Below are 14,556 nucleotides of genomic sequence, written 5' to 3'. Positions count from 1 at the left end.
CTCATGAGTATTTGTTTTATGTAACTATTTGTTTTAAAGAGCTGCTCATAGGCACTAAAATAATTTCAGTTATGTGGCTTTTTTATGTTTTAAAAGCTGTCGGCAAAAAGTTCAAATTCTCCAACAAAAAAAAGGAATGATGATAGAACAATACTATGGTTAATTAAGGTATGTTAGGAACATATTATGGTGTGATTTCAAAAAATATGTACTTTGCTAAAGTTAGAAAACCTCTTGAATTGGTTGAAATTACTATATCGTTGAGACTAAGGGACCTTCATCATGGTGACAACAATAACCACTTGGTTATGGTCATGGTTAAAAGAACAACCACTTCACCTCTTTCTCTGCTCTCGACGGATGAGTCATACTTCAACCGAGAAATACAATGTTGTTTTCCTTCAGAGGTCCGTCTCACGTATCAGCCATGTCAGCAAAATGTAGTAGATTCTGTAAAAGCCCTTTTTGAATAGTCTTCCACCCGTACAAGTTTCTGCTTGTGTCGTCTTAAAAGAAAACACAACGCCAACCGACTCCCCTTCAATTACACTACACTCGCTCTAATTGCGCACCCTGAAGGAAATTTTGAGGATTTTCCAAAGAAGAAGAAAAATCAATCAACCACATGGAACATTTAAAAAAAACGGTTGTAAATAAGTTGTTTGTACGTTATAGTCACAGATAAGAGACTGGAAGCAGTTTGATTGCCTCGCGGCGGCTCTCAACGTGGCGCACCTGAGCCTGCGGCTCACAGATGACATCTTTAGCACCTTTTAAGTTGCATTCACTTATCTCTGCTGCCCCCCCACCCCCCTCCACACACACACACACACACACACACACACACACACACACACACACACACACACACACACACACACATACATACACACACACACACACACACACCAACAGCATTGGTCAAATAAATCAGGTTTAAGGATTCAACATTGAAAAAAAAACATGTTCCTGAGATGAGATGACTGATATCAAATGGTATCCATCTTCTTCCAACAAATGAGCAAGTTTCCCCAAATGTTGATGTCTTTTAAAGATGTACAGGGGAGCACCGGTGGCAGACACAGCCTGTAAGAGTATATGTTTCCACAACATGAAGGGAGAACAGTCAGTTTAATCTCAGACTGACCTGCCGCCTTGCCTGCTGTTTCTGTTACACGTCTAATAGGAGGAAATGGCTTGTGGTGGGGAGAGCATCCAGCCCTTCTGTGGGAGTTTAATTCAATTGCAGCTCTGGTCAAAAATGAATTAAAACTCTCATTAAGCCCCCCCCTCCTGTGTTCCAGAGACCAAGTTGGCTGCTCCGGCTCACAAGTAGATATTTGGGTGTTACACAGATGCATCAGTAAGCCTTGCAGTTATCCGTCATGTGAGTCAGCCATCAGTCACTAACTCCATCATTTGTGTTATTTTAATTTGCAGCGCTTGCGCTCACCCACACACGGTGGGCCCGATGAACCCGGCTGCAGACGATCTGACAGTGGGCTTTGTGGACGTCTTGTTGTTTCGGTACGAACAAGTCACAGTTTGACGTAATTGAGACAGCAGTGCTCCTTGCCTGGACTTCATATCTCACTGAGCACAAGGAGGATAATACGCCGCGATCTACATCACAAGATCACTGACCTTTCCACGGTACACTGTAACTAACCACTTTGGACTGGGGCTGTTTATTACACGGGGCAAAGCAGCAGAAAGTGTTGTTTTGTGTCAGGCAGAGAAAGAGGAACCTGTGTGTTGTAAGCACACAGGAAAACATCTCTGTAGCCTCTGAGCACTCAAATGTTTCTACCATTCAGCCTTGCTTTGTCGCTCCTGAGCAGCAGCTCACTGTTACATCTATCGTTACGTCAGGACACGGTGGCATTAAAGCGTGCTCTATTCTCACAACACTCATGTGTGTTGTTCTCTGTGGCTTTGAGAAAAATAAAACACGTGATCACATGGATTGTCACACAGATCAAATGTGCAAGATTTGTGGTATTTTTGTTTGTCTTGGAAGTGAGATGTGAACAATTCAAGGAGCTCCGAGCAAAAACTGTAACGCTGATAAATATCTTGTACGATCTGTAAACAGCTGGCTAAAGGGCCTTTCTTTCCACATGAGGGAAATGCAACTTTTTTTTTTTCTTCCCTTCTCTAGTCAAACGTGAACCTTCAAACGTGAGACATGAGCTCCCCCTGCTGGTTCAAAGATGGATAGTGTGCTGCCTTCAGGTGCTCATGGAAATTCATGAAGCGTTAGGGATTTTAATGATAGCCAACATACATGTAGACAGTGGTAGAAAGTAAATAAGTACAGTACTGTAGTGTAGTTTTGAGGTACATGGACTTGACAGGCTTATTCATATTATGCTATATTTCTATTCCCACTGCAAATGCAAAAGCAAATACTGTGCTTCTACCTCCCCTTATTCTTTTACTTCATAAGTCACTTTGCAGATTAAGATTTTTACAAACAAAAAATATGAATAATTCAATTCAATTCGGTTTATTTTGTAAAATCACAAATTACAAATTTGCCTCAGAGGGCTTTACAATCTGTACACATACGACATCCCTGCAGGACCTCACTTCGGATCAGAAAAATAAGAAGTGAGGTACCAAAAAAAAAACATTAAAAAAATATTCTTAGCAGCTTTTGGTTAATGTTCTTATATGTAACAGATTGCATATGATCAAATTTATTTCCACAGAAGGGTTTGATGATGGCACCCAAATATCAAGTTTAAAATGAAAAACAATACTATTGAAATATTTCCAAGGCACTCTAAAAATGCTATAAATTATAAAATGATGCTGTTTTAGCAAAAAAAAAGTGTAATCCTACCCACATACAGAAAGGTAATCCTTTGGGCCAATAGAAACTCTGCACACAGCAATATAGTTCATTATAGTAGAAGCAATTAAATTCAGCTTTTTAGACTTATACATTTTCTCTTTAAGGACTGGAAGTAGAAGAAATACAATTAAGAGATGCATTACCCTTTGGGGCAGGAAATGTACTGCAATATTAGAAAGAAACAGGATTGAGTGGAAGGATATAGGTTAGGTCCACACCCCCAATACAGTAGGTGGCGGTAATGCACCTTTTGTTGGATGCCATCCGCCATAAAGCCTCAAAAGAAGAAGAAGAAGAAGAAGAAAAGCGTGTGATGAATTATGTACTGCAGCCCCGACAACACGTGTAGAGGCGATAGGAGAATAGATGGGTCTTTAGCGAGGCACGGCCACAAGCAAACGCGTCGCTATTAGGATCGAACAAAAAAAAAAATCTGGTTTAAAAAAAAAAAAAAAAAAAAGTATCGTGGACTGTTTTTGTCGTCGACTATCTGTTTTGGAGAGTAGCTCTGGCTGAAGAATATTTTGGTGAGTTGAAATTGGAAACTGTTGAGAGAGGTGCTTGGCTAGCTAGCATACACTGTTAAGTTGCAAATATAACACAAAGTAGGACATCCGGTAAAAAATAAATAAAAGGCTCAATATATAACGTTAACTGTTCGAAATACCGTGGCAGCAGTTTCATATGACTACTGATTACATTTCTCGTGACAAATAAACCGGGTCGTAATATGCTCCTATAGATTGTATATTTATACTATTTCTCAGCTTTTGTTATGCTTTTATTATGAAAGTTGATATATAAAGCGAACCGCTTTTCTTTTGAAGGCAGTTCCGGGTGTTCTGGCTACATTGAAGTTGTCGGGCTGGTGAAATGGATTTATGAAGTACAGTTCGCTGCTCTTCGTATTTACAGACAGTAACTTTTAGTTTAGTAGAAGTTTGAGTTTGTGCGCGTGCACCAACGAAGGCCTTTTTTGTTTTGTGTGTCTTGTTGTGATGATCGAACACAGCTAGCTTAAAGCTGGCGGTTTTACATTGGTCTCGTTCACTTTGAGGACGGGCGTAACCTGGGCGGGCGGTGCGCTCTTGTCCTCTTAAGCATGAAAAGAGGAATCAGGAGGTTCCCACCCGCTCGGTCGATACGGTGTGTGTAATCCAGCGCTTCACATGTGTGCCATGCTTTGTGTTAAATATATCATAAATAGTTTTTGGTTAATTTTTCGCTGAACAGAAACGTTATCGGACCGTATTGTAAAATATGAGGTATATTAAAAATATAAAAAGCTGACAAAATATTTGTATAAAGTATATCAATAAATTATATAAAGTAGTGTACGGCCCATCAATAAATCATAAACTCAAGGCCTTCATCAGCAGATTTACTCCCATACTTGACCACCTGTTTCCAATTAACCTAAAGGCTTACATTATTAAAATATTGGTTGTTATTTTGTCATTGTAAGCTGTTTTTTTTTTTAATGTTTCATATTCTTTGGAGGTATAGTTTAAAAAATCCTCAAATACAAAAACAAAGTTCATGTCGGCTTTTACACCTTCATTGGTGTCCACTTTGATTTGAATCCGTCATCTTGTCCCCAGACACCAGAGCAGAATGATGAAGTACATCCTGGTAACCGGAGGAGTCATCTCGGGCATCGGCAAAGGCATCATTGCGAGCAGCGTGGGCACAATCCTGAAGTCCTGCGGCCTGCATGTGACCGCCATCAAGATCGACCCGTACATCAACATAGACGCGGGCACATTTTCACCCTATGAGCACGGTATGCGAGAGGAAACGACCGGTCCGGTTTAAACGCGTTGGGAGTTAAACAGACCGCATGTTTGTTTGTTTTTTACGATTGTGTCGCGCCCTCCTTTTTGTCCAGGGGAAGTGTTTGTGCTGGATGACGGTGGTGAGGTGGACTTGGATCTGGGGAACTACGAACGCTTCCTCGACATCCGGCTGACCAGAGACAACAACTTGACCACCGGCAAGATCTATCAGTCGGTCATCAACAAAGAGAGGAGGGGAGACTACCTGGGGAAGACTGTGCAGGGTAAACAACCGCTGTTTGAGTTTGGTAGAGGGTGCCATGCGTAAGAGAAATTGTATTTTAATAGTATTTTTATTTTTTTTTCTCTCTTCTCCAGTGGTGCCACACATTACAGATGCCATCCAGGAATGGGTTGTGAAACAGGCCAAAGTGCCAGTTGATGACGACGATGTAGAACCTCAAGTGTGTGTAATAGAGGTCAGCGGAGCAGCTCGTGTTATGACAACATAATTTGCACCAACCGGCTTGCATTCAAGTTATTTTGCATGTTTTCACTGCTAATATTTGTCTGTGTGTGCGTGTGTGTGTGCAGTTAGGAGGCACTGTTGGCGACATCGAGAGTATGCCTTTCATCGAGGCCTTCAGGCAGTTCCAGTTCAAAGTGAAGAGGGAGAACTTCTGCAACATTCACGTCAGTTTGATACCACAGGTGAGAGAGCAACCCTTCCACTGGTTTTTATCTGGGGGGGACAAACGTGTCGGCTGGTCTTGCAGAACAACTTGCTTTAAATGCACTCGCGCACACACACACACACACACACACACACACACACACACACACACACACACACACACACACACACACACACACACACACACACACACACACACACACACACACACACACACACACACACACACACTCTCGCACTTATTCATAAGACAAGTGTGGGGTACCAATATTTGAGCACAAAAGAAATCTGCCCATTTTTGGAAATAACTAAATGAACACATCTCTCTATTGGTTTAATTCTGAATACACAGATTTGACCAGTTTGAATTTTAAGGACACATTGACCAAAAGGAAAAGTTGTTGTCCCTACTGAATAACTGAGTCATGCTCTGATGAATATCGGCCCATATGGGAGTCGTCTTCTGATTTAAGAAAGTTGATCAAATGCCTTTACTCCTCACTGCAGACAGGAGAGAGGAAGTAGAACCAGTAATACCTCATTCTGAGCATTTTTACCAGTTAGGACTGATTTCCGACTTCAGATATACCGGCCCAGAAATGACACAAATGTCCTGCATGGACATTTCTAGCATTGTTTAGGTATAGTTGAGTATCGTGAGCGAAGACAGAGACGCTCCTCTGTGAAGCAGGATGTAGATTGGGGATCTCCTTGTGTCAATGATAATACATCAGGGGCTTATAGAGTAGAGTCTGATTTTTATATTTACTTGATGCGTTGTTTAAACATTCTCCGCTTCTAAAATTGCAATTGTAATTTTTCTATCCACATAAATTGAATATCTTTGGGCATGTTCGATGTTGCAGATGCACATCCCTGAGGACATCTAAACGGTCAGTTTAACATGTATGTTGTAATGTCTCCCATTGTCCTTTCCAGCCCAGTGCAACGGGGGAGCAAAAGACCAAACCAACACAGAACAGCGTCAGAGAGCTGAGAGGACTGGGTTTGTCCCCTGATCTGGTGAGTCATCGGCACAGCGTCCGTCTATGTATGTCTGCACTTCCTGTTGGATGCATTTAGTTTGGTAGACCAGATTTTTACCCCCCAAAAGAGTGTGAAACCTTTTTGAAAGCATGAGTTCAACAAGAGGTTTGAAATTCCCTCGACCAAGTCGTGGTGACAGTTTGAGTTGACACGGTCTGTGACATCGATGCAGTGGCATTCAAATGGTGCTCCGTTGGTATTGATGGCACTGATGTGAGCCATCATATTTTGCTTTGTATAAATGTAGCTTTTCACACAGTGTAAAAAAAAATAATCAAATACTTCTGTGTAAGCCGCTAATTTAATTATTTGCCCCAAATAAGGAATATAGTATATTGTGTTAAAGATCTTGCACATTGAACCTTTTTCAAATTGAGAAATTTGAATTTGAAAAAGGTTCAATATGCAAGATTTTAGGAAAATGTTTAATTTTATTTGTTTATTGCCAAATTAATATGAACGAAACCTACAAAACCACTTGGCTCACAACAGATCCTTGTGATGTCACCAGGAGCTCCTTTACATGTGAAACTTACTGTGTTTGGTTGTGTGTGCCACAAAGATACGGCCGCGTCATGATGTCGCCCCTATGTCACTTTTTATAAAGTTTCTCGTCCTTGCCGACAGATCATGTGTCGCTGCTCCACCGCTCTGGAGAACTCGGTCAAAGAGAAGATCTCCATGTTCTGCCACGTAGAACCTGAACAGGTGCGTCACCGACACCGAAACACATTTTGTCTTGTCGCTCTGTTGGACAAAGGAGAGCATCTCGGCTCCCACGGGTACTTTAAACTCGCCGTCTCGTCGCAGGTCATCTGTGTGCACGACGTGTCGTCCATCTACAAAGTGCCGTTGCTGCTGGAGAAACAGGGTGTGGTGGGCTACCTCAGCAGGAGGCTGGACATGCCCATAGGGACTCGGCCCAGGAGAATGCTGACCAAGTGGAAGGAGATGTCAGACAGGTGAGTCTTCAACAGGGGACCGTAAACTCTCTGACTCGATGGTTTTATGGGATGAGGTCATGTTTCAAATGTTTTACTGATGCAGACGTTTGTCTCCATAGGTCAGACAGACTGCTGGAGCACTGCTCGATAGCTCTGGTCGGGAAGTACACAAAGTTTTCCGACTCCTATGCTTCTGTCATCAAGGCGCTGGAGCACTCGGCCCTGGCCATTAGCCATAAATTGGAGGTTATGGTATGTACACGGTGGTGTTATCACATTTTCCTTAAGTCTTCAAAAAGAAGAGCTACACTGCAGACAAAGGCACAATAGAAATGCTGGATTACTTAAAGTTATAAGATGCCCTGTTTTTCTAATAGGGTTTATGGAAAGAATGTGTGCATCATGTCTGAATGTGTGTGTGTGCAGTCACTTTATTACACTATCAATTGGTCCCACTCCCTCGGATATAAAAATGCATAAATCAACTGGGTACAGAGTAATATGAAGAAAAAAAACATAGAAATTGAGTGTTTTCAACTTCTACTACTAATATGCTTGTAGTTACAGTGCTTCCTACCACTCAACAAAGGGAAAGTTTGGATGTTTTGTATGAGTGGTCCTCCATAGTCACTGCATCAACTAATATTAGTAGCCGTCATCATCAACTTTGAGTGTGGTTAGAATTGCAACTTTAACCTTTGACCCTACAGAGGTCAAGTGTTTTTCTACATTGAATATTTAGAGAGGACCTAGAGTTTACGCGTCTCCTCTCCTCCAGTATATAGACTCTGCGTCGTTGGAGCCCAGCACGCTGCAGGATGAGCCGGTGAAATACCACGAGGCGTGGCAGAAGCTCTGCAGCGCAGAGTGAGTGCCGAGACGCCGTTTTTTATTTTATTTTAAGTAATACGACCTCGACATCGACATTTGTCTCATCAACCGTTTTCGCTCTGCTCTCAGTGGCATCCTGGTGCCGGGAGGTTTCGGTGTCCGAGGAACCGAAGGAAAGATTCATGCCATCAACTGGGCCAGGAAACAGAAAAAACCCTTCCTAGGTAAACTGTCCGAATAGCTTTGATTTTAAAATATCTTGCATCAGACCTAATTCTGTGAGAGCTGTTTTATTCAGATTTAAGCTCTAGATGAGTAGCCTGCATCCGTAACCGTGGACACGGCTGCCTGACTGATGCCTATGTTTCTGCAGGTGTGTGTCTTGGAATGCAGTTGGCGGTTTGTGAATTTGCCAGGAACATACTCGGCTGGACAGGTACGCTAAAGTCTCCCAGGTAGCGGAGCGAGAACGTGTTCAGGCTTTTGAGAGATTCATCACGTTAGTCAAACGGGCTCTTAAGTTACTTCCTCATTTATCTGTAAAATAAATTAGTACAAATTGGTCACTTTAGTAGTTTAAACTCCACTGATGAAGGCTGTGTGATGCCGGGAAAAACTATTGATTATTTTGTCAAACTGAAAAGAAATGAGGCTAAAGGCCCATATATGCATGTGTGTGTGTATATACACACACACTGTGTGATTCTGGGCTGTCTCGGACAAAGAAATAAATATATCCGAGGTGACGCCTCATAATTGTTTGCGATATGAACGATAGCTCGCAGCAGCCGTCGATTTTTAAAAATACTTTAATTGATGTTTTCATGTCTTTGCCTGTTTTTTTTTGTTTTTTTAGATGCCAACTCAACTGAGTTTGACCCAGAATCAAAGCACCCTGTGGTAAGTTATTTTTTCTTCTTCTCAGAACTAACCTAGTTTTAATCTAGATGTGTGCATTGAGTTGAGACTGTCGCGTGGAACCTCTGCAGGTGATCGACATGCCAGAACACAACCCCGGGCAGATGGGCGGCACTATGAGGCTCGGGAAGAGACGGACCATTTTCAAGACTAACAACAGCGTACTACGTGAGAAAACAGTTTTAAAGTCTGCATTCAGCCCAATGATGATGATGATGTTGATGATGTTGTTGTTGTGTCTGCGCCGTGCTGACAGCTGTTCTGTATTCTAGGGAAACTTTATGGAGATGCAGAATATGTGGATGAAAGGCACCGGCATCGCTTTGAAGTATGTTGACCTCTCGGTATAAGCCGACCTGCCGACAGTGGTGTGTGTGTGTGTGTGTGTGTCGTGTGTGTAACTTTGTTGTCCTTGTACAGGTCAATCCGGAGCTCAAGAGTCACTTTGAAGAGAAGGGCTTCCGCTTTGTAGGTCAAGACGTGGAAGGGGAGAGGATGGAGGTCATAGAGCTCGACGGTACAGATTTAAAAAGTCACTGACTTGTTATTTTCAGGTTTTTAAAGGTTAATAATTCCACTCCAACGTTTTTTCAGATCATCCATACTTTGTCGGAGTGCAGTATCACCCCGAGTTCACCTCTCGCCCCATTAAGCCATCACCCCCTTACCTTGGTTTGCTGCTGGCTGCAGCCGGCAAGCTGCAGAGCTACTTACAGAAGGGCTGCCGTCTGTCTCCACGGTAACACGCTGCATCTGATTAAGTGTTTCTACTCAATAAACTACAAGTACAGACTCTGTTTTATCAGATCAATGATTACGTTCTCTTTGACACAGGGATACATACAGCGATCGGAGTGGCAGCAGCACCCCAGACTTGGAGATATCAGAGTTGAAATTGCTTTCCATCTCCAATGAATGACTTGAGTTACACAATACTTGTAGAAATGAGTTTCACAAGGCTGTTTCATTTACCGCCAGATACCAAAGTCTCAATGTTGTCACTTGGTGCTTTTTGAATTAGTTTGCCCAATATCAAATGTGCCTCAGGGCTTTACAATTAGTTGGTTAAAGTTATCTACAGCAGAAAATATGGAAACATTTACACCAAAGTACTGGTTCTCAATCAAGTACCAATAAGTTTATGAAATCAGATCGTTTCACAGTAAATCTGAGAAACAATTCTCTAGTTTAAAGCACTTTGCTGAAATTTTTTTTGCGTTGTACCAGTGTGGCCTTATTTTGAAGGTGTATGAACTAAGCAATTTGATTTTTCCTTTTATCGAGAAGGGAAATCTCATTTTAATGAGTGTGTTGTGTAAGACATTGGAGGCTTATAAGATTGCCGTTTCCTATCTAAATGTGCTTATGTGAATAAATACCAGGATCTCAAAATAGTTGCCAAGTGTTTTATTTCATTCCAATGACATCACACAAACAATCTCAACTCTGGAGTAATCAACGACAGTCTGACAAACTGCTGCATCAGCGTGGACTCCAGATTCAAACCAAGACGATTCCTAAAGTAGAGGAAAAGATTTAGAATTATTAAACATGAAAGCTGAGAAACCAATCTGTAGGATCGTTGCAATGTGCATGAAAAGGCCACAGCAGTCAAAGACCTAGAGCTACAAAGGTAATGAAGTTACCTTTCAGTGAGACGTTCTCATGAGGGTCATCTGAAATAAACCATTTAGTCAGTTTTGTAAATCATAGGCTACTTCATGAAAAGTAAGTATGGACAAGGGTGGCTCAGTAAAAAATGTCTCAATCATGAATTATCAGTGAGGGCAAGTTTGTAATCACAGCCAGAACTCGTTATATTCAAGATGTAGTTTAGAAAGTACCTGTAGGTGACGTCATCTTCACGTCCCACTCTTCCACGTTCAACGTGCTCCAGTTCCTGCAGAAAGGAGTTCAGTTTTAGCACTTTGCATACAGGCTCGTTCACTCATTCAGATCATTTAGTCCGGATGTCCTTTCCCAAAATGTTGCTAAAACAGTTACTTCAAACTGAACAGCGACCGTCGGTGAAAGTCTTCCTCTTGGCTCACTGTTGACCGATCACTGCTACGGGAGAGCACGAACGGCTTCGATAGGAGCCGGTTGTGGAGGAACGGTGTGACGGAAATAAACATACCTGCATAATATGCAAAACCGTATCATTTTGAATGTACCGGGGTACCGTTTTAGTATCGGTACACCATGCAACCCTACTCAGTTACCGTAGATTATTTACAGTTTACTGCATATCGTTTGTATCACTTCTTTTGATCTTACGTCATCGTGGTGCAGCGTGTCCACACCATCAGACGTCATACTGCACAGTGAAGTCAGTCTGAACTGACAGCATTGCAACTTCCTGCACAGGTGGACCCAGACACTTTGACTGAAGACTTTAGGCTGGGGTCAAAGAGTCACTGGAAAGAATAAATAAAGTTTTAGCCCAATGCAAGTTCTTTTTTCCTGAACATAGTCAGTTGATCTCAGTCCCATATCCGCTAGCTTCATCCAACAGTCTCTTGCATATAGTAGTCATCATGGATCAGAATGTGTATTTTTATGAATAGCGTATTGCAGTCTACATACCTTCCAACCGGGGAGCCATTACAGTCCAATGGGCAAGGCAACCAGATTAAAGCCCAGACTTATTCCTATAGTGAACAAAATATTTAGAGTTATTAAAACATAAAAGCTTAGAAACCAATCTGTAGGATACTTTAGTGGTTGTAAGGCCACCTTTTTTTTCTTCCTCGCATGCACTCATATCATTTAGTCCAGATGTCCTTTCCCAAAATGTTGCTAAAACAGTTACTTCAAACTGAACAGCGACCGTCGGTGAAAGTCTTCCTCTTGGCTCACTGTTGACCGATCACTGCTACGGGAGAGCACGAACGGCTTCGATAGGAGCCGGTTGTAGAGGAACGGTGTGACGGAAACAAACATACCTGCATCCTCCACAGAGCCATGACGTCAGGTCGAGCTGCTGCTTCAGGAGGAACCTGTCGAGAAACAAAATGGCTTTGAGAGACCTCGACACGTGGTTCACACTTTAGCATCAAGCTAGCTTTAACCGAGCAATGACGCCATGCTTTTCTCCTCCCGGAAGCTTGGGAAAAAAAGAAGGTTCCTTATATACGCTGGCGCCGAGCAGCTCACCCATTGCATGATGGGATATGTAGTTTGTACACATTTTAGGGAATCCTTACTTTATTTTAGATTTGTTGTGACTTATAGACATTGATACCAAGGAGAACTGATTGTTGTACGTGTTCACAGAAAGAGTACACATGAATAATTATGTTTAAAAGATTGTGCATGAAGATGTCAAGGCGCTGGAGCACTCGGCCGTGGCAATTAGCCATAAATTGGAGGTTATGGTCTGCACACTGTCATCACATTTTACTAAAGTCTTCAAAAAGCAGAGCTACACTGCAGACAAACGCACAATAGAAATGCAGCAACTGCATTAGGACCTCCCCTCAAGTTACCTTTCAGTGAGACGTTCTCATCCAGTCACGTGAGAGTCAGCAATGAGGGTCACCTGAAAACAAACAAAGCATTTAGTCAGTTATGTAAATCCAAAAAGAGTTCATGAAAAAGTAAGTATGGACAAGGGTGGCTCAGTAAAAAATGTCTCAATCATGAATTATCAGTGAGGGCAAGTTTGTAATCACAGCCAGAACTCGTTATATTCAAGATGTAGTTTAGAAAGTACCTGTAGGTGACGTCATCTTCACGTCCCACTCTTCCACGTGCTCCAGTTCCTGCAGAAAGGAGTTCAGTTTTAGCACTTTGCATACAGGCTCGTTCACTCATTCAGATCATTTAGTCCGGATGTCCTTTCCCAAAATGTTGCTAAAACAGTTACTTCAAACTGAACAGCGACCGTCGGTGAAAGTCTTCCTCTTGGCTCACTGTTGACCGATCACTGCTACGGGAGAGCACGAACGGCTTCGATAGGAGCCGGTTGTGGAGAAACGGTGAGACGGAAATAAACATACCTGCATCCTCCACAGAAAGCCGTGAACAGTCACGTCATGTCGAGCTGCTGCTTCAGGAGGAACCTGTCGAGAAACACGACGGTTTTGAGGGAGACCTCGACACGTGGTTCACACGTTAGCGTCAAGCTAGCGGTAACCGAGCCATGCTTCTCTCCTCCCGGAAGCTTGGGAAAGAGAGGGTGAGGTGCCCTTATATACGCTGGGGCGGAGCAGCTCACCCATTGCATGATGGGATATGTAGTTTTTTTATACGCGTTTTAGGGAATCCTTACTTTATTTTTTAGATTTGTTGTGACTTTGACATATTGATACCAAGGGAAACAGAGTTTAAAAAAAATAATTTTAAACTTCTTCACAGAAAGAGATACACGTGAATAATTAGGTATACAGATTGTGTATAAAGATAGAAATATACTGTACAGTCCAGTCAGAGCATGATCTCTTTTAACCTTTCAGAACCACAGACAGCAACCTGCCTTTCTGTGGTGGAAAAAGTATCATTAGTGTTTTTTTCTTAATGCAACTGTGTTACTGAACTCAGAGTGCACAGTTAAGCTCATCTTATTATTGTATAGTTCTCTTGTAGTTTGTGTTTCTTCCTATCTTTCTCCTCTCAGGAACACACCACAACACCATCTGGGAAAGCAGACATAACCTGTTCACATGGAGGCCGTGGGAAGGAGGAAGGAGCAGGACGGGGAGGAGGGATGAGGGGCAAACACTCAATAATTATGACAGTATAATACGATGTTGCATTATCTTTTCTGGGTCAGACCTCCAAACCATTTGTGGGATGGAGATCTGATCATTCAATTGAATTATTCTACGTTTCTGTTTAATAACTACTTAAAGACATTTAAGTGTTTCGACATTACACTTGTTTTCTCTAAGGGAGATTGGAAAGGTTCATTTCCATCACAGATCTTGTCGTTTTGAGATAACTATTTCAGAATAAAAATTGCTCTTATATTACATGCTTGAGCATGACATTCCTACAACAAAAATATACTGATTTATGGCTAAATTAGGGCTTGTACATCGGCTTAAAATTCCACTTTGTCTGATCTGCCATTGAAAACACACAATTGCCTAATTCACAAGTGCATGAGGGTTTATTGCCGTCTTAGTGCATAGCAGGTGAACCGTGCGTCTTCTTCCGGAGCAGGAAATAACACAATGAACACATCTCTCTATTGTTATAACTCAGCTATAATTCTGAATACACATTTTACCAGTTTGAATCAAGTAGAGTTGTCTTCATGGCCAGTGTTATTCAGACAGGGGGACACATTGACCAAAGGAAAAAGTTTAGTCTTCAACAGGGGACCGTAAACTCTGACTTGATGGTTTTATGGGATGAGATCATGTTTCAAATGTTTTACTAATGCAGGCATTTGTCTCCACAGGTAAGACAAACTGCTCAATAGCCCTGCTCGGAAAGCACACCATGTCTTCCGACTCCGATGCTTCTCTCAAGGCACTGGAG

At 42.1% G+C, this 14,556-nt stretch overlaps 1 protein-coding gene, 1 long non-coding RNA gene and 4 other non-coding genes across 8 annotated transcripts; 1 reads left to right on the top strand and 5 right to left on the bottom strand.

Annotated features, from left to right (window-relative positions):
* The first annotated feature begins 3,139 nt into the window (after positions 1 to 3,139).
* ctps1a (CTP synthase 1a) lies at positions 3,140 to 10,461 on the top strand. Of its 2 annotated transcripts, none has more exons than XM_034545384.1 (18): positions 3,140 to 3,387; positions 4,462 to 4,643; positions 4,749 to 4,919; positions 5,014 to 5,114; positions 5,230 to 5,346; positions 6,269 to 6,352; positions 7,004 to 7,084; positions 7,187 to 7,338; positions 7,440 to 7,572; positions 8,099 to 8,187; positions 8,281 to 8,375; positions 8,525 to 8,587; positions 9,008 to 9,051; positions 9,141 to 9,237; positions 9,342 to 9,397; positions 9,490 to 9,586; positions 9,664 to 9,808; positions 9,904 to 10,461. In XM_034545384.1, exons 2-18 carry the CDS (start codon positions 4,475 to 4,477, stop codon positions 9,986 to 9,988), a joined length of 1,779 nt encoding a protein of 592 aa, XP_034401275.1. In that variant the 5' UTR covers positions 3,140 to 3,387; positions 4,462 to 4,474; the 3' UTR covers positions 9,989 to 10,461. The 2 variants fall into 2 exon arrangements, with proteins under 2 accessions (XP_034401275.1, XP_034401274.1); XM_034545383.1 differs by lacking the exon at positions 3,140 to 3,387 and adding an exon at positions 3,689 to 4,006.
* LOC117739096 lies at positions 10,462 to 13,240 on the bottom strand. Of its 2 annotated transcripts, XR_004610151.1 has the most exons (9): positions 13,071 to 13,240; positions 12,785 to 12,833; positions 12,558 to 12,610; positions 12,015 to 12,068; positions 11,656 to 11,720; positions 11,347 to 11,486; positions 10,914 to 10,969; positions 10,716 to 10,745; positions 10,462 to 10,586 (listed from the first exon to the last, which is right to left on the bottom strand). It is a non-coding gene; the product is annotated as an uncharacterized LOC117739096 (long non-coding RNA). The 2 variants fall into 2 exon arrangements; XR_004610150.1 differs by having other exon boundaries at positions 10,914 to 11,486.
* On the bottom strand, positions 11,038 to 11,173 carry LOC117739907. The gene has a single exon (XR_004610470.1). It is a non-coding gene; the product is annotated as a small nucleolar RNA SNORA16B/SNORA16A family (small nucleolar RNA).
* Positions 11,545 to 11,616, bottom strand: LOC117739928. Its single transcript, XR_004610490.1, has one exon. It is a non-coding gene; the product is annotated as a small nucleolar RNA SNORD99 (small nucleolar RNA).
* LOC117739903 lies at positions 11,846 to 11,981 on the bottom strand. Its single transcript, XR_004610467.1, has one exon. It is a non-coding gene; the product is annotated as a small nucleolar RNA SNORA16B/SNORA16A family (small nucleolar RNA).
* LOC117739906 lies at positions 12,902 to 13,037 on the bottom strand. Its single transcript, XR_004610469.1, has one exon. It is a non-coding gene; the product is annotated as a small nucleolar RNA SNORA16B/SNORA16A family (small nucleolar RNA).
* Positions 13,241 to 14,556: the final 1,316 nt, after the last annotated feature.

Source organism: Cyclopterus lumpus, chromosome 11 (assembly GCF_009769545.1).
Source record: "Cyclopterus lumpus isolate fCycLum1 chromosome 11, fCycLum1.pri, whole genome shotgun sequence".
Taxonomy (NCBI): Eukaryota; Metazoa; Chordata; class Actinopteri; order Perciformes; family Cyclopteridae; genus Cyclopterus; species Cyclopterus lumpus.
The sequence above is the reverse complement of the archived record's forward strand: the minus strand, read 5'-3'. Positions and strand labels throughout refer to the sequence as shown.